General features: G+C 40.5%; 1 protein-coding gene across 1 annotated transcript in view; it reads right to left on the bottom strand.

Moving 5' to 3' along the window:
- LOC149015919 (receptor like protein 24-like) overlaps window positions 1-23,110 on the bottom strand; it is a 35,826-nt gene extending 12,716 nt beyond the window's left edge. The window contains exons 1-2 of the mRNA XM_089156634.1: window positions 23,100-23,110; window positions 20,042-22,766 (exon numbers count right to left, since the gene is read on the bottom strand). Of these exons, the coding sequence (XP_089012760.1) occupies window positions 20,042-22,766; window positions 23,100-23,110 (2,736 nt within the window). The remainder of the gene's footprint in view (window positions 1-20,041; window positions 22,767-23,099) is intronic.
- Window positions 23,111-27,777: the final 4,667 nt, after the last annotated feature.

Here is a 27,777-nt window from a genome sequence, read left to right as displayed (position 1 = left end):
TCATCCACATAAAATGGATAGGATGATCTCCATGGCCAGGTTACTGATCTTGAGCACCCAGAAGCCCTTATCTATTATATGCCACCCTACCTTTCTATGATGATAGTGGGCATGCTCAATATACAGGACCCAACACTAGCATTACGGGTTAACCGGCTTCAATGGCCCTACTGAAAAGGTAGTAGTACTCATGGGGATTCCTAGGCCAACACTTCTAGACACCTATCAAATATGCAATTGGGTTGAATGGCACCACATAAGGTTACTAAGGTAATGGGAGAACCCACAACCCTAGTGGAAAATACAAGGTAGAGAGAATAAAAATATTCCCCTTCTCCCTTCACATACATTTACATTCCATTCTCATAACATTAATAATAGATTTAAAGGAACCAACAACATCATAGATAATAGTTTTACCTTCCTTTCATGCAAAATCACACACAAATATAATAAGATAAACAAAAAGTACAACAATTTATATTTAACAAAAGACATAAAATAACAACAATTAATTAAATATAATGTGGTTAATTATTCTTCACCTTCCAACTATATTGTTTTCTCCAAAAATCAATACTTCCTTCCTAAAAGAAGATAATCAAAGGATAATTTATCCTAATCATGCAAGAGGACTAACAAAATAAAAATATGAGGTAATTTGGGTTTGGAAAAATATCTTAAAATATTCCAAAAAAATCCAAACAGAAAACTAGGTTCTAACTCGCCCTTTTAACCTAAATCGACTAAAAATTATAATTTTGCCCTTGATTTGAAGTCTAAACGAAACAAAACTTTGGGGGAAGCTAAATGGCAGTAAAAAGATCATAGGGGTGTCCTCAATTTGGTCCAATTTAATCTAGATTAAAAAGTTCCAAATTGGCTCTCTTAAATCATCCGTGGGTGACCCGGAGAGTCAAAATGAGTCAACCTTAGCAAGGGATTGCACCAATAATTCTTATACTAGAAAGGGACATTTTAAAATAAAGATTAAGGAGTGAGCAATGAACCTAACATGCTTCCCTTTCAAAATCCCTCAAAAGGAAAGGAGAGAAAATACTCACAAAATTGTGACTAAGAGAAAGATAAAGAAAACTAACCTTTCGGAAGAATGGAAATCGCTCCTCTTCTCGGTTTCTCCTCTTGCCGCAGCCTCAAACTCGTTCTTGCATAAAGAAATATGGTTACGGGTGAGTTAAAACATAAAATAGGGCTTAAAAATCCAAAATTCTCTTTTTGCCCCTGATGCGTCCAAAATCTGCTCAGCCCTTGGATCTCCACGTGATGTCCGGCAAAACGAAAGCGTCAGATGTGGCCCGACCGCTGGGGTCGGGAGTCCACCTCCGAAGGCTAAGTCGGTTGATGAACTTAATCACAAACGGCTCGCTAGAAGCACGAGCTAATGAATGAAGAAACGGGAAGGTGATCTAGATAGCGGTGCGCCGTGTTTAGGTCTATCGATGTATCTGAACCTGAGTCTCAGATAGTATTCTCCTTGATCGATTGATCCGTCCCTCACCTTGTATAGTAGTGAGGTTTATATAGAGTGTACCTTCGAATCTCCTTCGTTGGATGCACTCGAGCCTTCTTCGGGTAGTCGTTGGATCTTATCAATAAGATCCGTTGAGCGATTGACTTCTACTAGTTCGGGCTAGTAGAGGACTCCTGAGATAACCGTTAGGTTATGCGATAGTTATCCCTTGGATGATGATTATCCGCAGCCGTCGCTTTGAGTCTGCTTTGTCATCGGGGTGATTACCCTAATCCATAAGTAAGATTAGGGCACGCTTGCGCCGAATAATCTTTCTTCTTCGGCAGCCATCTTCTCGGATCCGGTTCTCTCGGGGCGATTAGGTTTTCTCCGTCTCGACCGGGGTCGAGGGTCGGACCGGTATGAACCCGGTTTGATCATAAACTCTCCATATCACGAGCCCCCGGCCGCGTTCGGTCGATCCCGAGGGCTTGGTTTTTAACCGGGTTCGTCGTCGGGTGATGATCTCTGCGTGCTTCATTAAATGTCATATCACATTTAATGCGGTGTCACTTTTCCTCGGCGTTGTGAGTGTGGCCATATGTCTTTGTTGCGGTTGATCTGTCGTGGCTCACGTCATCCAAGCGACGGTTTCCAAACGCCTATTTCGGATTCGTGAGTTCAAACTTTCAAACGTCTTTGAATCTTGATCGTCGATTTTGAATCAATCTCGATCGTTCGATTCCCGAACACTCGTGCGGGAGTTTTAAAGCGGTTTGTTGTCTTCGTAGGTTTCATTCTTCCCGTCTCGAATTTGAACCTTTGTCGTCGCTTTCGCGCCTTCCGCTCTCAAGCTTCCGTCTCACCGAATCGGTAGTTTCTTGGTCTTTTCTTTTTGTAGTTCTTAAACGAGTAATGGCGGACAATAGGGCTTCTTTAGTACCCCATGTTGGTGATAGTAGTGATGCTTTTGCTTCTCCTGCTCCCGAGCAGTCGGATAGTGATAACAAAACCCTAACCGTCCTCCTCGGCGAGTTCGCTGGTTTCTCAAAAGGTTTTGAAAGAAAACCGAAACTTCTCTTGTCCTTGTCGAGTCTAGATCTTCCAAGATCGTTGATTCCTCTAGGCAACCTCAAACCTCCGGGTCCAATGGTGGGCTCGCTCTGTTCCTTCCATTTATAATGGAGAAACCCTTCTTTCCGCTGTCCAAGATTTTGACCTTCCTTCCTCATATCGGGTTAGGGCTCCCCACCCCGATGAGAGGGTTGATTCATCCCTTTCGGGTGAATTTTCTTTGTACATAGATGCCTGGAAGCGGGGTTCGCTTTCCCTTTTTAATCCTTTATTTTCCTGAGTTTTAAATCACTGGAACATTTGTCCCGGAATGCTCCTCCCCAATAGCTGGCGTCTCATCGTCGGCTTCTTGGGCTTGTGTTTTGAGCTTGGCATCACGCCATCTCTTTCTCTTTTTGTACATTTTCATGTTCTTTCTATCTCCCATCCTCCCGGATGGGTCTTTCTTTCCAAACGCAATAAGGCTGAACTTGATTGGAGGGGCAGCATCCTTATCAAAGGAACTTGCCCTTCTAACCACAAAAGATGGCGCGAACGATACTTTTCTCGTCGAGCACCTCCATCAGATCTTAACTTCCCGACCACCTGGAGGAGGTTTACTTCTTCGTCCGAGTAGCGGGGCCTTCCCTTATCCAAAGAAGACGAGGCGGCCATCGGGAAGATCAAATCCATTCCGTGGTATCAAGAGATACATGGATATGAAATGGAGTATAACTCCATCCTTCGATCTGGGGCTTGGCTCATTGTGAGCTTCTAACCATCATCCTTTGATTTGACTCAAGTGATATGTCTTGAATTCTTGTTCTTCTTCTTTGCGTGCCTCCCGTAACGAACCCCGAAGCTCGGGTGAAGGCCGCTAGGGCCGTTGTGACAGCCGAGCAACGATCGCCCGGGGTCTTGACTGCAGATCAAGAGGCTTCTCTTCCCTCTCCCGACCCCTCTTACAGGGGGTATCGGGAATATCGGGCCCGTAGCTGATGCTTTGGGTAAAGGGAAGAAACCAATGGTGGAGAGGGCTAATGTCTCCTCCTCCGTCCGAACCAAGAGGAGGCATACACAATTGATGCTCCCTCCAATAAAAATCCAAAGCTTCGACGGATGGTGAGGAAGTCTTCCTCCCCCAGGACCCTAAAGATGCCGACGGGGTCACTCGGGATCCCGAGAGTTGCTGAGTGGAGCTCTCTCGGTCTTGCTCCTTCGATCGCCGAGTTTGAGCCCTGGATGACACCTCCCTTGTTAGTCAATCTACAAGGTAACGGTCTTCTTACTTACTTATGTTTTCATATTTCTTATGACTTCTTCTGATATCTTCCGTCTTCCCGGAATCTTTGTGTTGAGCTTTTATCAACACATGGAAGCATTGAGCCGTGTTGGTCGACCGCTCCTTGCTGCAAACTTGTGAAGAGAATTGGCCAAGGCCAATTCTGAAATAGACCACTGACTCGCTACCGTGGAGCTGCAGGCATGAGGAAGAAGTGATCTCCCTCAAGGAAACTCTTGAAGCTTCAAGAATTCGTGTCTCTCGTTGTCGGCGGGGCCGGGCGGCAGCTGCCACGTTGTTTGGTGACAGCCTTGAAATCAAGAGTAGGGATCTCAAGAACATCTGGTTGGCAATCCCTAGCAAGCCCGAGCTATGCCGACCTTCGGAGGGTGCATTCGGAAATACTCGAATAGCGTACCTTTCTCCGATTGCTGGTTTCTACAACATTAAGGCTTACCTCATGGGGCGTAACGCGTTTGGGAGCGGATCCTTGGAACGATCCCCGACTTCGATCTCGCTCCTTTTCGTGAGGTATGCCACCCGAGGTCTTCGGGAAGTTGGTATGGATCTCCCGTGGGCTCGGGGAGTAGATGATCCTTTTCCGCCTGACCCTCAATATGAGGCATATCTAGATGACGAGCCGGCACTTCCGAGGAGAAATCACGCCGAGTCTCAAGTTGTTGCTGTAGAGGATTCAGCCGATGCCACTCTTGAGGAAGGCTCTTCTCGGGATCCCGAGAAGTCATCCCGACCGGGGTCCCTCGGGCAACAATGAAGAAAGGCTTAGGGAGTTGTTCCTTTGTAAAGATGTACCCTCAATTTAATGAATAGACATTTCTTTATTCATGTTGGCCTCAAAATTTCCCCGTCTCTTGCCGAGTATTGCCTTGAATATCAAAGTATTAATGATAAAACTTATCACTTAACTCTTCATTCCTCGCCGAATAATGATCTTGTAGAAATATTGTGAAGATGCGTTAATCTTCCCCACTACTTCATTTATTGCAAAGTCCGCACGTTTCCCTTCTGCGGTTCAAACGTTTTCCCGCTTTTGTGTACCATTCACTGTTTCCAATGAATCGGAAATACATCCATTATTTTAATGGCGGTGCGCGATTGGAGGTTTCTCTGCATCGGTGCTCGCTTCCACATGTTTCCATGAGGCATCCCTTCGACCGTTGATCTTGCTTTTGCGGATTTCGAGGGTCGTTTCGATCTGGGTCGTCGGTTGTCCTTAGCCTTCAACCGTCGTCTTATACCCGAGGCTATTTAAGCCTTCGTGGGTACTCTCCATCTATCCCGACTTTTGCAAGATAGATTTGCTAAAGTGCCAAAGCAACCTTTCGTCCTTCACTGCCTCCGTATTCCTCGTACTCCAACGCGCTCTATCCATTTCTCGAACAAGTGAGTTTTTTGATTTCTCATCTCTTTCCCCTCTTCCCCCGGTAAACTGCACAGTAGTTATACTTGGGGTTTAGTTTGTTGGTCTGTCGGATGCTTTAGAAAACTAGGGTTTCCCATTGTTGTTTGCGTTTATTTCTGTCTGTACGGCTGTTTTTTTTTTTTTTTTTTTTTTTTTTTTATAGTGGCTCCCAAGATCAACCCGGACTTTATCGAGCAAAATCTCGTAAGAATAGCGTTCGTCGATGGTGATCGGGGCCGTGCGTGGTTTCGCTAGTGAATCCTCCGCGTAGGCGTCGCTGCGGTGAATCTTCAGTCGATTCCCAGCTTCGTTGATGCCGTCCCTGGCCTCCTTTTCTCGGTGACCGCTCGTCTTTCCCGGGCGATCTTGATCACTCCGTTTCCGATGGTGCTGTCGGCAATCCTGCTGTGGCTCGTTGGTGAGCCTTCGTGCACCCCCAGGAGACTCTTCGGGCATCCGAGGCAACTTGTTGGCGTCGTGAGGTGTGGTCCCGCGGTGCTGCTCCTATTTCTAACTCCGGTGCTTGTTTGGCATCCTCCTCCTCTCCTTCCGGTTGGAGGATTTTGCCACTAGGAAGGCCGTCGGGTGATGTGATGAAGCTCGCCTTTGCTTGGTGTAATTCATCCTTCTCATCCTTCGCTCAATTAGTGTCAAACGAGTTTGCGGCGTTGGAATGGTGTCTTGCTGCTCGAATGACTTTGGAGAGCGCAGTTCTTTCCAAACTTCCGGATGAAGTCTTTACGAGTCACTGGTGATGTAAGTCTTTCTTCATTATCCTCCGATTTTGAAAATTACTTTTCTGCTCCTCGCTAACTCGAAAGTTGTTTGCGGGGAGTCTTGCTTGTAACTTCCACAACCAAGTGGAAGCGTTACTAGACTTAGTAGGTTGAGCAATGAAGTTTCTAGGCTTCGGAAATCTCTCGCTAAAGATGTTGAAATTGCTCGCCTTGGAATCTAGCTTGGGAGGTGGTGGAGAAAAGAATTCATGATTGGTCGTCTTCGGTCGGACTTGGATGATGCCGGGAGAAGATCCGCTCGGGCGGTGCTTGGAAAGTCGAGCTAAAGGATCTGAACGTTACCCAAAGGCAGTTGTCGTTCCTTTGCCCGAATCCCTTCCAACGATGTTCGCGAGCTCGTCTTCAAGTATTTACACAATAAGCCTTTTGTTGATATGCTGAATGCTTATAACTTGCGGCGTGATGGTGAGAACGAGTATGGGAATCAATATTAAGGAAAGATCCTCATTTTGATACGACTCCCTACGGTGTTGTTTGCCATCCTGAAGTATTTACCGACTGGGTATTCCTCCTCCCGACTGGACCAAGGATAAGATTGATCCTCCACCTTCCGATCCAGATATTATGCAATATCCTGGAAGATTCTCTCGTTTATTCTCCTCCGGAAGAAGTCAATTATGACGAGCTTGTGCCGAATGCGAGTTTGGTCGAGGACCATTCTTCTCTGGACAAGTTGGGCAAAGAGTATGAAATTGCGGAGGATTTTCCGAATATCGAAATATTTTTGTAATCCTCATTTCTTCTCTTCTTTTCCTTGACTCCTCACCAATGGTTGACTCATATGTTTGTTCTAGCAAAGTTTGCGTCGATCTTGTATAACTTGTTAACAGTTACCTGTAATGACTTTCTTCTTTGATCAAAGATTGTATTCAGCTCTTGTAATTGTTTTGATACTGGCCTCTTTGGATCTTCTGAAGAAATAAGAAATTACTTTATCTTTGAACTTTGCTAGCCACTTGAATCGCCGTTGCATTAGGTCTTAGTTGTCTGAAACAATGCCTTTACTTAAGGATTTCCGGAGAAATACAATAAGTCTGAGAAGGAACTCACTCGGGTTTTAAACCGATGCCTTATACTTAAGGATTTCCGGAGAAATACAATAAGTCTGAGAAGGAACTCACTCGGGTTTTAAACCGATGCCTTATACTTAAGGATTTCCGGAGAAATACAATAAGTCTGAAAAGGAACTCACTCGGGTTTTAAACCGATGCCTTATACTTAAGGATAATTCAAAAATTCAATAAGTCTCGAAGGAACTCACTCGGGTATTAAACCGACGCCTTGCAAAAGGAACTCACTCGGATTTTTATCCGATGCCCCGACTTAAGAAAGTTCGAAAGATTTTCCATAAGTTCTTGAATGTGGTGTATGATGCCCCCCAATCAAAAGATAGTTTGTTGAAAACCAAAAATTGCATTGATTGAGTTGAAAATGATTACATCACGAACAAAATTGAAATCATCTTCAAGGATAAAACTTTTTGAGATGCCTAGCATTCCACGAATGATCCAATTCTTTCTGGGAATCAATGTTCTTCAGCTTGTAAGCTCTGAACCGACCGGTTTCGCAACCATATAAGGTCCTTCCCAGAAGGGTCCAACTTTCTTTGGTGCGCGGGTCGGAGCTAGGTGTTTCTCAACACCAAATCTCCGGCTAAGTACCCGATTCTTCACTCGAGTATTATAATGAGACGCTATCCTTCTTTGATAATGTTGAGTTCTGCTATTGCCTTTGCCCGAACTTCGTCCAACAAATCAAGACTATCAAGCAGTCCTTGTTCATTTGCTTTTTCCTCGAACTCACGATCCCGTAACGTCCCCGCCATTATCTCCACAGTGCCAATGCTTCGGATCCATATGCCAACCTGAATGGAGTTTCTCCTCGTGGTGTTCGAACCGTGTTCTATAGCCCACGACATTATGTAGTTCTTCACCCAAGAAGCTTTGTCGCCTTCGAGTCTTCTCTTTATTCCTTCCGGCGTTCGGTTGTAACCTCTACCGGCCATTGCTTTGGGGGTATGCCACCGAGGACATACGATGCTCGATCATATATGTTCCACAAAATTGCTCAAATTGTGGACTCACCGAGTACCATGGTCTGACAATTATCTTTGGAATCCCAAAGCGATATATGATTGATTCAAGCACAAATTTCTCCACTTTTTCTCGCAATTGTCGCCGTCCTTCTACCCATTTTGTGAAGTAATCAATTGCTACTATCGATATTCCCGTCCGCCCGATGCCTTGGTGAATTTGCCCATGATATCAATTCCCACATTGCAAAGGGAATAGGATTTAGAATTGAAGTCATAATTTCCACCGGGCGCTTCGATATCGTAGCATGAATTTGCTTACTACATCGACGAACGTAGTCCATAGCCTTCTTGGATCTTAGGCCAATATAACCCCATCTTAGAATTTTGTGGGCCAGGGCTCCCACCCATGTGAGCGCCACAAATTCCTTCATGAACCTCACCAAAGCTGATTTTGCTCCTAAGGGGCCTATACATCTCATAAGGGGTCCAGCATAAGATCTTTTGTATAGTCTCCCATTCTAATGACAAATCTAGCTGATCGATCTTGATCAACCTTGCTTCTCTGGATCCTCGGTAACTTGTCATCTCTTAGATATTCGATTATTGGATCCATCCGCGTTCCGCTTCAATATAAGAAATTTCTTTCTCATGATAACTTGGAAAAGTTACTTCTTCAATGTAGACCGAAGGGTCTAGATTCTTTTCCTTGGCATTGGCTTCGGATAGCTCATCTCCTCGAATTTTCATTCCTCGAAATCCGAGATATCTTCAAATTCCGATTGGTTCAAATGCCCGCACTATCTCCCGATATTTTTGCAGCTGGTTCTTTAATGCCATACTCCCGACTTGGTTGACTATAGCCGAGAGTCACTATAAATAGTAATATCTCAATAGCTAATGCCTTTGACAACCGAGTCCCGCTATCGTCCTCATACTCCCTTCGTTATTACTTGCATCAATGCATCTCAGCATATCGAATAATAAATCCTGCTGACTTTTTAATAAAATTCCCTTTCTCCATCTTTATTACTCGAACCATCAACATATACCTCCCAAGTGGTTGGTATAATGGGATCCTCAATGGTGGGTTCCCCGTGCGTAGTTTCTACTACAAAGTCGCTAATGCCCGAGCCTTGATTCAGTCCTGCTTAAAGCTCACTTGGAACTCACCAGCTCAACCCCAGGATACCATCCTTCCCAAATCTCCTTAAAACTTTACTAAGAGGAAAAGTTGTAAATACCTCAATTGGATGAGCTCAATATGGCCTTAGCTTCTGGCGGCCATCTGAGAGCCGCCCTTCTCAATCTCAATATCTCTCTCCGCATCCACAACACGTGCTTACTAGTAAATCCCCGTTTCTTATCTTTCTCCCAACAAGTCCCCCCCCGGGATGTCCTGTATCTGTAATATTTCCCCTTCTCTGCTCTCTTTTTCTTCTTTTAATTCTCAGCTTTCTAGCACTCTTCACCACTTTGCTTCCTTCCCCTTCTCTTTGTGCCTTGGAGGCAACTTTCTCTCCAAACTTGGAGATAAATCATTTAGCACAACTCTCCCTTCAAACTTGTACATCCCACGTTTTGGGAGCTTCCATATCAATCGGCTTGTATTTTCTTTGCCTCAATTCCCCTCTGTGATACCATGAACCCAAGATTTGCCCAGGAGACTCCAGCACATTTTTCTTCCTTCATTTGATTTTCCTCATCAACCTCCTCCTTTTTCTTTTGTAGCTTTTCACCCTTCTCACATATCTTCCTTCTTTCCTATCCTCTTTGAAATCTTGTTGCGCCCTCCGATATTTTCCCTTCTTCCCAAGGCATCCTTGTATAATAGCTTTCACGATCGTCATAACCGTATCTTCTCATCCTCCTTATTCATAAGGATCCATTATACCCAGTAGGCATCCATGAAACTTAGTTTCTCCCCTAGCATCTATCAAGAGGTCATCCGCATGGGTAGCAATCTTTTGGCGCTTTGTTTAGATCCGTGTAGTCCGTACACATCCTCCACTTCCATTCGCCTTTTTCACCATCCCACGTTGCACCGTTGGCCTCTTTTCTTACCTTTTGTTTTTCAACTTCTTCCCCTTCTACTTTTCAATAATTTCTTCTTTTTTGTATCCGTTTCGCTTTGGGTCTATCCGTTTGTGCTCCTGCCCTCTCCCCGCATGTCCTCCCATCATACATCCTTATTCCTTGAGAAATAACTTCTTCATCTTTAAACTCTTCCCTGTTCCCCCTGTATCTTTTGCATCCTCGTCCCTTTTTCTTCTCTTCCCTTCATCTCTCTCTTCCGATCATCTCAACTTCTTGAGGGCTAACCTTCTTCGACCCTCCTTGTCTTTTAAATAGGCAACATAACACCCAGAGATCTTCGTCAGAGACTTCCTTCCCATTCCTTTTATCTTCTGCTTTGTCAACATCACCTATCTTTAAGATGTGATCATATTATATGTGTTCTACCACCGTTGATTCCTTTTTCTTTGAAACTTCCAATGGAAAGATCCAACACCATCCTTCCGCTCTCTACCCAGCCTTGGTGTGTATGGGTTTCATCTCTTGATCCACCTTCAATTTTTGATACCTCTGTTGTCTCCCTTATCAATCTACTCTATGCACTTCCCCTGCATCTCTACCTTGATGACTATAGCATCATCATGGGTAAACAACATCTCTTTCTCTTCTTCGTGGTGATAGAATCTTCACCATTCCTTCTTCCTCTCTCCTCCACTTTGGATTTGGTTTTAAACTCCGGAATGATTCGGGCTCTGGACCCCCGAAGATGGTAAGGATCGGTGACCGAGTAGCAGCTTCAATCACCTCCTTGCCTTTTTTGGACTTCGGGGCCTCCCTCGATCGTTCCGAACTAACCGAACGATTCCTTTTAGGGGCAGCCGCACGTGGCCCGCGTGGCTCCTCCCTTCTCCCGCTAACAAAACTAGACAGATGTCCCCGAGATATCAATCTCTCAATATCCGCCTTCGATGACGACAATCATTAGTGTAATGACCATAGTCCTTGTGGAATCGGCAATACTTTTCCCGATCCCGCCGCTCTCCGGGTTTCAAAAGAATTTTAGGCGGCCACTTCAAAATATTTTTTCTTTTGAGGATATTCAAAATATTGGCCCGAGGAGCATTCAATGGAGTGTACTCACTTCTTCCGGGGATCTTTGGCGCCAAGGTTGGGATCTTCCAACCCGATCACGAACATTCTTCTTTGGCTTCCGCTTCGCTCGGAGCCTTTTGTTCCTTATTGGAGACTTTATTATCTCCTTGGCACGCATCTAGAATCTCCATGACTTCAGCCTCGCTTCGGCATCTCCGTACCAACTCAGCATAAGTCATGGGTATATCCCGTAGTAATAACTCCGGAGTTTCCGATTTGTGAGTCCCGTGAATAGAGCGGTTCAGCTACCTGCTCATCCAAGTTTTCTATCTCCATCGTCACTTTGTTGAATCTTTTCGAAACTCTCCGATCGATTCGTTCTTTCCCTCGTTTGACAATAAACAAGGTTTCTTCCGTTTTCTTGACCCGTATCCCACTCGAATCGCCCTATGAATTGGCGTGCCAATTCATCAAAGTTTACGATCCTTCCCGAGGGGAGGTTAGAAAACCACTTTTGTGCCGCTCCAGTTATAGATGAACCGAAAACCCCGCATAAAATTTCATCGTGCACGAACCGCCATGGTCTCGTTGGTAATAGCCGATGTGGTCGTTGGATCTCCGGAGCCATCGAATGTTGAGAAGGTAGGCAAGCGGAAGTTATGGGGAAAACGATATCCCGCAATTGGCTCAGCGAAAGGAGTCTTCCGAATGACCGAGTAAATATCCTCGCTATTCTTCCCTTAGCCAATTGCCCTAACTTCTCATTGATGTTGGCCAATTCCCGACCAATCTGGGTCGGGTGATCTTCAACAATACGATCACGACCTCGATTAACACGATCATCACGTGCTACTCGATCATCACGAACAGCCCGTCCTTCACGAACGTTTCTCTCGTCCACGACTGCTCGATCATGCGACGGTTCTTCCGACAGTGGGTGAGTGAGTTCTTACCCCAGATCCAACCTTGTATTTGAATCGTTGTACTCTCTTGCGGTCGTCGAACCGATCGCCTCGCCTTGGTTGATCATCAATCCTCCAAGTCCTCGGTCTCCTTCACGGAAATTCTGATCAACATTCCGGTCTTTAGCCATTCTTTGGTCACGTGGCAATGCCGTCTCCCTGAATCGTGTTGATCGGGTTCTTGTGGTAAAACCACTCGTCCGGTGAGCAAACGGGTGCTTGGCTCACCTCCAAGAGTTGAATCTTTACCTGATCCAATTGATCTTGGATTGTATCGGGAGGAAGATTACGTCCTCCCCGGCCTTTATCCACTTCAATAGGATTTTGGCTTTCCTGGGGAATATCTGGATTATTCACCCCGGTATCCGAACACCGGAATTGCGTTGTGCGCGGCTGCTGATCTAGTCACCATGGCTTTTCAAGTCTTTCCCACAGACGGCGCCAAATGATGCGTCCAAAATCTGCTCAGCCCTTGGATCTCCACGTGATGTCTGCCAACGAAGCGTCGGATGTGGCCCGACCGCTGGGGTCGGAGTCCACCTCCGAAGGCTAAGTCGGTTGATGAACTTAATCACAACGGCTCGCTAGAAGCACGAGCTAATGAATGAAGAAACGGGAAAGGTGATCTAGATAGCGGGCGCGATGTTTAGGTCTATCGGATGTATCCGAACCTCGAGTCTCGGATAGTATTCTCCTTGATCGATTGATCCGTCCCTCACCTTGTATAGTAGTGAGGTTTATATAGAGTGTACCTTCGAATCTCCTTCGTTGGATGCACTCGAGCCTTCTTCGGGTAGTCGTTGGATCTTATCAATAAGATCCGTTGAGCGATAGACTTCTACTAGTTCGGGCTAGTAGAGGACTCCTGAGATAACCGTTAGGTTATGCGATAGTTATCCCTTTGATGATGATTATCCGTAGCCGTCAGTTTGAGTCTCCTGTCATCAGGGTGATTACCCTAATCCATAAGTAAGATTAGGGCACGCTTGCAGCCGAATAATCTTTCTTCTTCAGCAAGCCATCTTCGGATCCGGTCGCTCGGGAGCGTCGGTTTTCTCCGTCTCGACCGGGGTCGAGGGTCGGACCAGGTATGAACCCGGTCTGATCATAAACTCTCCATATCAGCCCCTAAACAAAAAATGGGGTGGGGGTTGGTTCACCCAACCGGCCCAACCATCCTGCCCATAGTTGGACCCCCCAAACATACCCGAATTCGGTGATTTTTATCTTGTTGGAAAGGTCTTTCGACGATCTTCGTTGATACCTTATTCGCGTCAATCGGATTTTGCATCGCCGATCTACGGGTGCCAAAATTGCCTTTTAACACCATGATGATTAATCTTTTCTCTTCTTCTAAACTCCATGAGAGTAATCAAAGCATCACTAGGTTCATCCACGATCATGTGGTCCTCTTTTGAACCTTCGGGCTTGACTTGAATGGTCCACAGTTGTTGCCGACTCGAGGCCCGGGTTTGCGGTCTTGAAATCAGGGGCTAACGTGTTAGAAATCCGAGGGATTTCACACATAGAACTAATTTACCTGAATACTTTATAGGGTAAAGCCTCGATAACAACACTATATATATACTTGATCGTGTCTCTTTTTGCAAATCTATTCCTTTGACTCATTTTTCATTGTGAATTATTCATAAATATAACTTGAACCATCTAAAAGTTTGGGGTTGTTTTGTAAAGCTATGGTTGTATAATCCAGTATTGTAAAAGTTGGAACCTAAAGGTACTCATTGATAGTTTGTTTCTTACCCAGATCATGTTTTTACCATCTTTGTCGAAACACCAGTAGATAGTTTTCTAGAGTTTGATATAGCCAAGAAGAGTAGCTTGTTCCCAGACTATTTAATCTAATTTTGGTGAACATGACTATAACATTGGCATTATGGTTGACCCAGTTACTAGAATGTTGTCTTTAATCTTCAACTAGATTTGTGATTAGGTGCAACGAGGGATATAATATAGTTTATGAGACATAATGATGTTTGGAAAACTTGTCAAGGTCCCCAAAGGCTATAAACTTATTAGTAGGTGTATACAACAAGAAGAATTCCTAAGTAAAGATTGAGAGGTTTAAAACCAGACTAGCAGCTAATGAATTATTCAAAAAGAGGAAGTTGATTAGTGAGATTTTCTCACCTGTCTCTTCTAAGGACTCTTTCAAAATTATACCAAATGGATATGAAGACTTCCTTTCTGATTGGAAACCTTAATAAGGAAGTCTATATCATTTAGCATGAGGGTTTTACTGTTGATGATCTTAATCATCTTGGTATAGACTCAAGAAATCTATTTGTGGTTTTAAGTAAGCTTCCAAACAGTGATACTACTTTGATAGTGTTGTGACACCATTTAATTTTGTTGAGAACCTTGTAGATTAGTATATATATGACAAGGTGAGTGAGATAAAATTTATCTTCCTCATTATTTATGTTGCTAATATTTTGCTCACTAGTAGTAACATTGGCCTATTGCATGAGGATCCAACAATTGTTAACTAAGAATTTTGATATGAAAGACTTTGGTAAGGTATCTTTGTCCTAGGCATCAAGATCCATATGGATTGTTCATACAATTTTTTGGATCTTTCTCAAAGTATATATATAGTTTATATTTAAAGAAGTTCAGTATGCTAGGATTACAGACCTGAGAATGTTCTGATTCTTAAGAAAAATACACTGAGCTTATTATAGTTGCCCTATAAAAGATACTGAGAGAGAACAACTGAAAAAAAAATCTTATTTTGAGGTACTTGAAGAAGACAAGTGATTATATACAAGCATATTCCAGACCTATAGGAGTAAGGTATATAGATTTTGACCTTGCTAATTATCAAGATATTAAGAAGTCCACTTTAGGTTGTTTTCCTTGATGGCAGGAGGGACAGTATCCTGAAAAGTGTGAAATAAGGCATAATGACTTATTCCATTATATAGGTAGAGTTTATAGCATGCTATAGGGCAGTTACTTAAATTGTTTGACTAAAGAATCTCATTAGATAATTCGTAGTTTTACATTAGCACCATGGATAGACCCATCTAGTTATATTCGGATAACAATTAATAACAAGAAAGGTGTGATCAAAGGGTCTAAACACATGATGGTCAAGTATTTGACCACTAAGGAAAAAGCTAAAGAAGATGACACCATAATAGAGCATATTTGTACAGATGATATGGTTACAGATCCCCCAACTAAAGGTCTCCACCTAGACGTGTTTCAAAGACATATAGTAATTATGGGCTTAGGAGCATCGTTAGATGTGGTTGCTTAGTGAGAGTTTGTGTATTTTGTTCTATTGTGTAATAAAGTCTTCCATTTATACTTGTCTCTTAACATTGTATATGCACTGATAATCTGTTATTTGAATTCAACAAAGTTCTTTGGTAACACATGGGTGTTCATATTATTATCATGTTGTATATTATGTAAGTCTTAAGGTATGTGTTAACCTTAAGCAAAGGTTGGAGCGCAAAGGTTGGAGCATGTATGTATTAACCTTGAGATATGTCATGTAACACAAAGTTAAACTCAAGTTATAAAGATTATATATAGGTTTATGGGAACCATAAAGTATATTCTCTTGTGGCATTAAGTCACATAAAGTGAGTGATTTGGACCGACAACGAAATGATACAGGAAGATTTTCTACAAAGTGTCATTAGTTGCCACACTACCATATTGCATCCATCTTCAGTAGAGTTAAGAGTATTTGTGACCATGGATAATCCTGTGTTGCTTATAAGATGGAGTTACTGCCATGATTCGATACTCAAGGATCTATGTGAAAGGATTGAGTTTTAGGATTATCCTTAGACCAATATAAAGTTGTGCACATAAAGATCAAAACGTTTTCAACTATTTTCTTAAAACCAAAGAAATAATTTTTTTTTTTTTTTTACTTGATTGTACCACAATCAATATAGCCCAAGTGGGAGAATGTTAGAATATTAATAATATATTCCACATAAGATGGGCTTCATTGATTGGGTTACACTCTGATTTGTTTTCCTTATTGGTCTGATATGGGTAATATATGGTTACTTCTTATATAGACTGGCTAGTGTGGCTAATAGGGACCATTAGATCGTGACGGACGATCTAATGAGTTTGCTTATATTAAGGATGTTAAGTCCCTCCTCTAAACCCTAATGCATCACATTATTCCCTGCACATAAAGTGTTAGTTCAGAGAGTTTGTTCCATCAAGTCAGTGAATAGGGAGGAGTCTAGAAGAGAGGAACAAGTATCAAGTTGATCATAGGATCAACTTCAGGTTCGTTCTTCGTCGAAGACTAAATAAAAGATTCCACTGCATTCCGTCTCCAATGGATCTAAATAAGTTATGTTTCATCATCTTGTGTTATTATCATCTAAGGGTGTTTTTTATCAATCTATGTGATCCTGGCTAGATTTAATCTTACACATATCAGTCTTGCATTACCAAATTTTTGCAAAAATTTCGATCTCGGGTTGTTATTTGGCCATGACCCAAAACTTGCATTCTATTGAATCGTTTTCCTTTGGTGTAAGCCCATCTCCCTAAAATTATCAGTCAGAGTGAGTTGACAAATGATAAAAAGAGCAAAGCAATGAACAAAACAAGTACAAAATAAATTTATAAGGATTAAATTGCATCGTATTTGTTTGCGGTGAACAACATGATCAAATAAGCCAAACTAAACCCTCACGTCAACAACACCAGTGAGAACTAAAATACAAGAAACAAGGTAGCCCCCCTCTACAAACAAAAAAAAAAATTTAATTTTTGTTTTTTTTTTAAAAAAACACAAAAAAAAAAAAAAAAAAAAAAAAAAAACAAAAAAAAAAAAAAATTTAACCTAAACCATAGGGGGGGAAAAAAAAATATTGTTCTCCCCCCCCCCCCCTAAAAATTTAGTTCTCCCTCCCATTTTTTTTTGGGGACCCCCAAAAGAATTTGAAAGTGGAAGGGATGCTGAAAGATTGGGTTGTGAATGTTGAAAAAATAAAACCTAGTGTAATCAGGAGCACGAGATAACAGTATGACAACTGAAGCTTCTAGGCACGTTACTATGTCGTTGTCCTTAAGACGTAATTCGCCCCTCACGGAAGGTGCTATGAGGTACCAGCGAACCGTCTCCCAGGATACAAAGAAGCCCAAACTCAAGGTTGTTTCCCGAGTTTTGCAAAGCACAGACAAAACTCAGAACAGAGAAAACTTTGGATTTTCTACTCTACTGCTGTTGAGAAACTAGAGGGGATTTATAGGCATTGAGGTGCCTCTACTGAACAGTTCATGACTCTGTTCGTATGGGTGCACCTCTCTGTAGGGATACAAATGCCAACGTTCAGATCTGAGCCGTTGGATCGATCGGCCGCACGATCTAACGGTCTAGATTGAACCATCAAGATGACATTTATGGATCTACTTCCATCGCCCTAGATCTGCCGTTGATCAAAATAGACGGTTCAGATCTAAGTGCGTGCGCCAAAAGCGCCTAAACTGCCCACGCCGCGCGTGCGCGAGCGCGCTCGGACGGTACATCGTCCTCGCTCGTACATTGCACACGCATTGGCATGTCTTTTGATATTAAATCAAAGTTAATAGGCAGTACCTATTAATTAACTTGGATTCCGACATCTCGGTTTCCAATGTGGGACTATATAACACACACTTTCCTAAAATAAACAAAGGAAAGTTTCCGCACTTATAAATCCAATTTTAAATGAAACGTTTATTATTTTATTATATTAAAAATAATACAACAGTGAAAGCAAAGGCTCGGGCATTTTTCCGCGACAGACTTGAAATCTTTGTAGAGATGGGAATGGAAGGAAGAACAAGAGGAAGAGGAAGAGGAAGAGGATGAGGAGGGGGGTGAGGCTTGTTAAGATTTTTGAGAGAAGCTTGATTTTGGAGAAAAGGAGTCACTTCATTTCCTTGAAGGTTTGTAGGTGGTGGTGGTGATGGAATGACGAGGAGGTGGAGAGGAGGAGCAAAGAAGGTTTGGGAATTTGGGGATTGGGTCGGGTAGATTCAGGGACTTGATTTTGTAAATTTGAAAACTTTTAAACCTTTAGATGTAAAAATATATATACCCCACAATTTCTTTTACAGTCGTTTGACTCAGTTTTGACAACGTGGCTAAATCCTAACCATTGGCATTAGCGGGTAGGCACTGCTGCATATAAAATCAAGGAAACTGGCCTTTCTGGGATTTGTGTTTATGTAAGGGCGGAGAGTGGGGGAAAACTTTCTTTTTCCTTCATTTATAATGACATGTTGCTGTATAAAATCTTCATTGGAAATCTATAATTGTACTTTCTAATCATTTAATTTAATGTAAGAATCACAAAATTTAGCGAAAAAAATGATAAAAGGAGTCACAATAATTTCATATTTTAATGCAATAATCAACCAATAGTATTTGAAATTTATTTCAAATATTACCAAGATCCCAAATTTCATTTGATGTTATCCAATACCTCACATACCTTAGTGTTCATGACAAATGGAGTGTGAAAACTTATTAAGGAACACATTTATTCATACATATAAATGATAAAATGAGAGTTCGCTATGCGGCTAATCCTAATCTTATGTTACTATAAATCAATCATTAGATCACCAATTATTGCATGAAATATAAATATCCCATCAAGTTCTTACTATTTTGAGAAAAAGTAATTACCAAACTTGAGATTAACAAGGTAAATGTATTTATATGCAGTAGATATCCACTATGTTCTAAGTAGGACACATTGCATTATAAACCTCTTCGTATAGCAACATGCATGATCTAGACACTTAATGTTATATAGACCTTCATCACCATGCACTCTTTTGAAGCAAAACCCCAAGACATGATGCATGAGAGATTTTAAAGGAGAGGTAATAGCATAATTTGCCAAGGATGACGGGGTTGCAGGGAAAGGGGACAGCGTGGTTGAGGATGTTGGAGGTTTTATAGTGGAGAAAATAGAAATATAGAGGATATTGAAGTCATTTCATGAGGGGATTTTGTAAATATTTGTAAACTTTAACTTAAGACTTTCTCCTTTTTATACCATCTTAAACCTTTATATTATACTAACTTTCATGGTAGGATATTGGCAGGGTAGTCAAATTTAAAGGTAATGTAGTGAGGCAAAAATTTCTCAACCTGCTAGTACCCTAAACATATCTATAGAATACCCACCTTGTCAATTCATTTTCCCCTAGCAATCATGGGATTTCCCAAGTACAGGTTCATCAATAGAGACAGACATAAACTGATAAACCCTTGATCTTAAAAGACGCTAATCAAATTGAAATAAATGATACTTAAAATTTTGAAATTGAAATGATTGGTACTCCAATTTAAACTCAACATTGAGGGCCTTTTTGGTATCAAATTCTTATTCTTATTTTCTGACATTTTCTATTTTCTTTATGTGATTAGTACCCATTTTGAGTCCTATTTTTATTTAAACCCAAATTCCATAATAGATAGAAAATCCATAATAGACTTTATGGATTCTGGGTAAAAAAAAACTCTATTCATTTGTGCACAAGTCACTTAAAATTCAAAAGCAAACTGAAAGTATAATTAAAAACTTCCGTTCTTTTCTCTATTTTCATTATCATTTTTAAATCAATTTTTTATTTTGACATTCCAAATTTATTTTTAATTCGATAATTTGTTCTAGACAAAAGTTACCTAACCATTTTTCATTTTTGAGTAAAAATGGATTCTTGTATTCATTTATTTTAAATTGACAAAATAGAGAATGAGAATTGATAACAAAAAGGCCCTAAGTATACAAATAAATAATAGAGGAAAAAGAAGGAAAATTTTCACATGTACTAGCATAAGTATTATGGAATATGCAACATAAACCTTCTTACTCAATGACATGATCGATGGCTTTTTATTTTACTCTTCCATGGCTTCTGATCTTCATTGGCCTTTGCTTTGGCTTGTACTTTTGCATTCTTGAGGTTAACTTCAAGCACCCAACAATCCTCCAAAACATAGTATGCCCAATAACTGCCCCAATTATCACTCCAGAACAATACCCTGCAATCATGAATCTCCAATCGAGTGAACCTATTGTATAATCTTCTTCTTTTTCCAATGTTAAAGCAACTGGAGGTAATGATCTCTCTATTACTGGTCCACATCTCTTGGGCAATGGAAATCCACACAATCCCACATTTCCTTCATATGATGCAGGTGAAAAAGTTCCAAATTGGGGTCCTTGTGGAATCATTCCTGTGAGATTATTTTCTGATAGATCCAGAATTTCAAGGGATGTGAGACTTGCCATTTGTTGGGGGATTTCCCCTGACAAACTATTTTTGGAAAGATCTAATGAGTCCAATCGAATTAATTGATCAAATGAAGCTGGAATTTGGCCTGTAAGGACATTTGCAGATAAATTGACCTCCATGAGTGCTTTTAGTACCCCAATTGTAGCTGAAATATTTCCTTCAAACTTATTGTGAGAAAGATTTATGATGGTAAGTGTGCTAAAGATCACTTCCATCTCCAAATGTATCCCTTTGCTTACTGTCTCGATGATATCATGACCAGAAGTTGCATTTTGCAAAGATAGATAGGCACCCAATCGAGATGCGTTAGCATCCAACATTGACTTCCATTGAGAAATATAATCCAATGGCAGTTTTCCAATAAAGTTGTTTACAGAGATGTCGAACAGTTGTAGCATTGAAAAGCAAGGAGAATCACTGATCTTCGACTTCGGCAAAATAGGACCATAGAATTTGTTTGATCTCAAAATCAGTACATGCAATTGAGGTAGGCTTTGCAACCAAAAAGGGAAAGTCCCACTTAACTGGTTATTCCCAAGATCTAACTCCTCCAAGTCAATGCAGTTCGCCATTGATTTCGGTAAGTTCCCCTGGAGTTGATTCCCATTGAGCTTTAACATTTGAAGTTTACATCCTTTGGTGAAAGAAGCAGGAATTGGCCCATGTAAGTTGTTCTGCTCTAGAAATAAGACCAATATATTTCCAATCATATGACCAAAACACTTGTTAGGAATCACACCGCTTAATTTGTTATATGACAAATCAAGAAGTCTAAGATTGGTTCCATTAGAAGTTGATGAGATTGGGAATTTGCCAACTGGTTTAGAATAGTGGGAGAAGTTATCATCATGATCACCATCATCGAGAATACCATTTAATTGGTTGTGTGACAAATCTATATAGTGCAATGATGGGATAGAGAATAGAGATGAATGGACGGGTCCTCGAAGCAAATTGTTTCCCAATAGTAGAGAATAAAGATTGGGAAATTTGTCTTTGGAAAATGAAGGTATTTGACCACTCAAACTATTAAATGAAAGATGCAAGACACGAAGATTGGTTAGATTTTCAAATGAAGATAAGTTTGAAGGAATTGGTCTAGATAAACTACAATTGGAAAAGATCACAATCTCCAACGACTTCAAATTCCTGATTGAGTTGGGCAACTTTCCACATAGTGGTGATGAACTGAGGGATAACCATCGTAGATAATTCACATAAGGGAACTCAGGCAAGTAACCTGAGAGAAGATGGTTATCAGATAAATCCAAGAGTTCTAAGTGTGGGTGTTGATAAAAAAAGTTCCTCGGAATCTCACCATACAATTCTGTGGATTTGAGAGAAAGTTCTCTTAAAGAAGGGAGTTTCCCTACGAGATCTGATATTGTTGAGGACAAATTGTTGGAGTCTAATTTGAGTCGTGATAGGGAATGTAGGTTTACAAGAGATGTATCAACAGGCTTTGAGATTGAACAATTGGACAACAATAACCGTTCAAGATTAGGGAGCATGGAGGATACAACTTGAGACCAGTCATGATTATTATCTGACGACATGTTCACCTCACTGAGATCAAGTACCGTCAAATTGGATAGATTTTGAATGAGAATTTTGAGGTTGGGGTTTCTGAGTTTTAACCCTCTATTGTAGGAGACACGAAGAAAAACCAACTCTGTTAACCGTGAAATATCTGAGGGGATTTGACCATCAAAGGAATTATCAGAAAGGTCGAGATGTGTTAACTTGAAGAGTCGATGGAAACCAAGCGGAATGGAACCTTCAAAATTGTTCAAAGAGAGGTCAAGCATTTGGAGGTCTAGAAGGTGGAAGAGGCTGCTATTTGCATGGATTTGACCACTAAATTGATTCCCACTGAGATCGAGTTTTCGGAGGTTATGAAGGTGGAAGAGGCTACTATTGTCATGGATTTGTCCACTAAAAGCATTATCAGAAAGGTCGAAAATTGTTAAACTAGAAAGTCGATCAAACCCATATGGAATGGGGCCCTCAAGATAGTTCAAGGACAGATTGAGATTTCTTAAATGAGAGAGTCGATTAAACCCAGATGAAATAGAACCACTGATTGAATTGTTGAAGAGGATCAGCGATTGGAGGTAGGTAAGATGGAAGAGTGCACTGGTGGAAGGGATAGAACCACAAAGACCAAAAGAATTGAGGTCGAGACCAATCACATGACCACTGAGACTGTCACATGTGACTCCCGTCCATGAACAACAGTCGGTATTGTTCTTCCAGGACTCGAATGGGTTATCATCACGAGTATGGAAACAAGATTGTTGCTCATGCTTCAATTGAAGGCAAAGCGAACATCTGATCAGGGAGACATGACTGATTTAAGGGTGGTGACATTGAATAGGAAAAAACAGTAATAGACAACATTGAGAGGAAGAGAAATATTACTGCTATTGCTCTTCTCATTTTGTTATCTCAGACTCAGACGGAGGAGGATGCAGGAGAAAGACTCTGAGGAAGAGATGGAGTTTAGTTAATTAATGATCAGTGATATTCTATTTATAGAAGACGAAAGGCACTGGCTAAGGCTCATACATGGGACTCACTGACCCCTACTACCAGGAATCTGGCATGAAGACCAAGTGTCATTCCACCTATAAATCCTAGCTAGGTACGGTTTCGAAGACTTACTTTTGATCCATGGCAGACCCAAAGACAACCTCTTGGAAGAATCTTCAGGAGTTCAGAAACCCTTCAAATGCCATGAAAATGAATTTCACTTTCCATAAAGCGTTTGAGTGGTTCCCTTAAAATGACTTGAGCTTCCACTCAGAGGTTTGCGTGGTTTCCATGTAATGATGAAAGATATCATTACCGCAAAAAACAATGATTTCATCAGTAAATATAGATGTTCACATTCCACGTTAAGGTTCAAGATTGGAACCGTAAAGTGACAATCTTTGATGACTTGACTTCAACAATGTAGAGTTAGAGTTATTGGCAGATATTTCTAATTTAACATTGTATTCCCAAAGAGGTGCCCATTCGGGCTTGGCTTTGAGGTGAGTGATCACCCTACGTTTTCCTCTAAAACGTTCTGTTTTCATTACAATTGGTGAGCTTCAACTAACCTTGTTAGTTAGGTTACCATCGCAACAAAACGGAGACTTTTTTATTCTTCCAAAAAAAAAAAAAGGAACTCCTTTTCAGTTTTTCTATAACAGTAGCTTCTTAGAACTTGCTGCATGGGTTCCTTTCCATTACAAATAAGCAATGCAAATTGACTTTGGGTTTCATTTAAATTCTCAATAGAATGGAATATATTCTATCGTATCATGAACAATTGAGCTGGTCCCAACTTGTCAATTCGGTGAAAGGTTCAGAGATGCTACTGACTGTGTATAATGGGTTTGATGGGTTAAAAAAGTAATGGTTTCTTTTAATCTTTAAAGGTGAAAAGCATTCAAACACCATCGGATGGAAAACATTTATAGTGGACCACTAAGGGCTTGTTTTTCCAACATGGTTAGAAAGTAATGACTTCGAAGAATCTTGAAAGGTGAAAAGCATTCAAACTCAATCAGATGGAAAACGTTTAGAATTACCCACAAAATTCACCATGTTCTAAGTAGAATTCAACACATTTGGACACAAGGACATTATCTAAACATTTAATATTACAAGGTGGGATTGCAAGGGTTGCAACGAAAGAGCGATTTGCAAGGAGAGGATAAGTGATCATATTCAAATTTACTCAGGAGTACACTCTGTTAAGTATTCAAGTAAATACCACAAAAAATGAACATATCATGACAAAAGGATTATTCAACATGCAAAATGAAATCCTCTCACTAAATGATCAGATGACTTTTCATTTTATTCTCCCACAACTTACGATTTTCTATGACCTTCATTTTGGCTGGTACTTTTCCATTCTTGATGTTAACTTGAAGATCCAATCATCCTTCAAATTAAATATGACGTGCCCAATAACCACCCCAATTATCTCTACAGAACAATACCTTACAATCATGAAGGTATTGCCCTTTCTAATTCTGATCCTCCTCTCTTGGGTTTCCCTTGTATATATACTTTCCTAAAAGCTCCATCTTCACCTATTTTTTGCTCAACCACTTCTTCAAATTGGTATTTAAAGGAAGAATCACTAGCTTATGGGAACATCATACACAAAAATATTATTATTTGTCAAGGATTTGTGAATGATAGCATGGCATGTAAGGGAAATGTAAATATTCATCAATACGACAAAAAGCAAACAATTGGGGACAATACTTTCTCACAACAATTTCATGCTGGAGGTTCCAAGAAATTGAATCCCCAATCGATTTGACACTAGATTTTGTATCTATTAATGGGACTTCATGCCAATTCTACAACAAAGGAACTAGCAACTTGCACAATGGGAAAAAAACCAAGGGCTGCTAATTTCTCTCTTACAAGTCTAGAACTAATGATGATTCCCTACACAGCAGAAGTGGCATATTTTTCTTGTTCAGATCCAGCATTCTTGCATGAAAACCACAGTACATTATTCGAGGGAGGTTACTTTCTTTTCTTTACAAAGAAAAAACCGCCTAACTCGAAAATTATCTTTGGTTAGAAAATATCAACCAATTGAATCCCAATCATACAATTTTCTCCTTCCATGATTTCTAATATTGCTAGGGATTGCCATAGGTGACTCATTTGCATTATTGGAGGAAAAAAAAATCTCCAATGGAGGTCCATGCTTCACTATTCCACCTCTGGAATTTATATCAACAAAAAACCATTTTGTATTAATTGGCCAAACAAATATGGAAGAATTTATATTTGGCAACTTGGATAGCATGAGATATCACGGGGAGTCAAGGACCTCAAAAAAATGCCAAATATTTCACTTTAGGCCATTGCATGTGGCACTATTGCCGGTAAAAGAACAATAACAAAAGCTACTAAGCCTTGTCATAACTAAAAGAGGTTAATTACAAGGATCCTTGCAAAACAAAGTAGGAAAAATTTAGGTCCACACAAAAGGAAGGTAAGGGAAGAATAAAAAAAAGGAGAAATGAGCAAAGGCGCATAGGAAATGGGAAATAAAAGTAAGGGGAACAAGGTACATCCCATGAAGTCAGCAAAATGGGGCTAACAATATGGAGTCTAGCTTCCCAATAGGCTTGATCAGAGATCATACTTGACGCAAGACCTAGACTACACATCTCATTCCTTTCTCTTTTATGGTCATTTTAGGCCTACCCCTAGCTCTTTTAGCTTCTTCAATCTGAATCGAAACAATGGATCACAAGCCTTCGTTTAACATGGCCAAACCACCTCAAATGACATTCTTGGAGCTTGTCACTGACAAAATAATCTTCAGTACATTCATTTACTTATTCTATAAGGTTTTTCCGCACATCCATCTCACATACTCAATTTTACTACACGTAGCTTCAGTATATGACACTTCTAAATTGTTCAACATTTTGCCCCATACATCATAACTGGTTGGATAATAGTTTTGTAAAACTATTGTTTGCTATGTAGGAATATGTCAATCCACAACAATCCGAATGCACCCATCCATTCATCCCACCTCAATTTTCTGTGAAACATCATCGCAATGTCACCCACCTTTAATTATGGTTTGACTTAAGGCATCTATGATAGTCACTGGGTAGCATCTCTTACCTCAATTTTCACTGTGTCTTATCCATCATAGTGTAACTGACGTTATACACCACATACTCCGTCTTTGATCCACAAACCTTAAAGCCTTTTGTTCAAGGGTTGATCTCCACATCTTTAACTTCATGTTAATCAAGATTTAAACTATTTAAACTATTGGTATTAGGTATTATTAATTAGGTGATTTTAGTTGGCGTACTATATTAAATCTGAGATACATATCATAGAGCAAAAATTCATGGAAATGGTCAAAATATATATATATATATATATGGCAATATATTTTTGAAGAAAAAAACAGTACCAAAGAATAACATATAACACGACTAATGCATATACACTGAATAAACACTGAAATGGAGAACCAATTTAGTTTCATCTAAATGCATTGATTTATAGGAAGAAATGGGATAAAATAATCATAATTTAAACATAGATAATAAAAAAATAAAAAAAATCCTGAAACCTACATTTTTTTTGTGAATTTATGAAATCTCCTTCATCTATCATCTCAGAAACAACCTCATATTCCAATGGTCACATGGGCCTCTAGTGGCAATATTAACATGCATTAGTTGGTATCAAACATATTGGTATGTGTTGAACTTTGTTGGTACATATCAAGTTGTACTTGAATCAATTTACATCGAGTCATATCAGTTGACACATACATTGATACATATCAATACTCACTCAAAACATGTAGTGTACACATCGGTCTATTCGTATTGTACCAACTGGTACACCAATCAAGACAAAACACTTTTATTAGGGAGGGGAAGCAGGGGATATGGATCCTCCCGTATCGATCGATACTTTAAAGTTTAAAACGTGGTCTAATCCCTATTTTCATCTAATACACCAAACAATATAATTAATGAAGAGCATATCACAGGACCTCGTCTTCAACACTCTTGAATAAGTCATCCATAACAAGCGTAAAAAGCATGTTGTGTCAATGGTATTCAAATGAAGCGAACTCCTAAACATGTCCCAACCAAGATAATAATAATTATTATTATATACAAGACAAGGTCCTAAGATCTACAAATACAAATAGAAAGTCATGCTTGGCACCTTAGTCAAGTGCTCACTTGCTAAATGCTTAGCCATGAGCTCAAGTTGGAGACAGTCTCTCTACAAATAGGGGTAAGACTGTGTATTCGACCCTTCCCAAACCTTGCTAAACGTGGGAGCTTTGTGTGTTGGGTGTGGCTTTTTTATCAAGTCAGACCCTTGGTTCTTCTGAAACACCAATAGTTCACATAAAAAATATCAAAATGTTTCTTGACATGGACATCAATTCTACTGAGCAATATATAGGGACTCGAGCAGTGATGGTCATCACAATATAATTTTCCTCTACTCCTCTAGAAAAAGGGGAGGGGGAGGAGAGGGGAATGGGTATCACTAAAACAATCTCCCTCACCTCCCCACACCTAAGGGAAAATCTTGTAGCCTCCAAGTTATACCAAAGCATCCATGTCATTGTTCTCAAAATATACTGATGGAAATGAAAGATATTCATGCATATGTTGTCAAATGGGTGTATAAGTTAATGGGCTGGTAAGAAGTGTCACCTGAAGATACGCCACATATTGACTCCTGCTCTTAATTTTCTTCATCAAAGATTCCTTTTGCAAGAGAGCCTGCACTAGCCTTGAGATATCAAAGAACTTTATTC

This window comes from Hakea prostrata, chromosome 5, assembly GCF_041222555.1.
Source record: "Hakea prostrata isolate BN-2017 chromosome 5, UWA_Hpros_2, whole genome shotgun sequence".
Lineage (NCBI taxonomy): Eukaryota > Viridiplantae > Streptophyta > Magnoliopsida > Proteales > Proteaceae > Hakea > Hakea prostrata.
The sequence above is the reverse complement of the archived record's forward strand: the minus strand, read 5'-3'. Positions and strand labels throughout refer to the sequence as shown.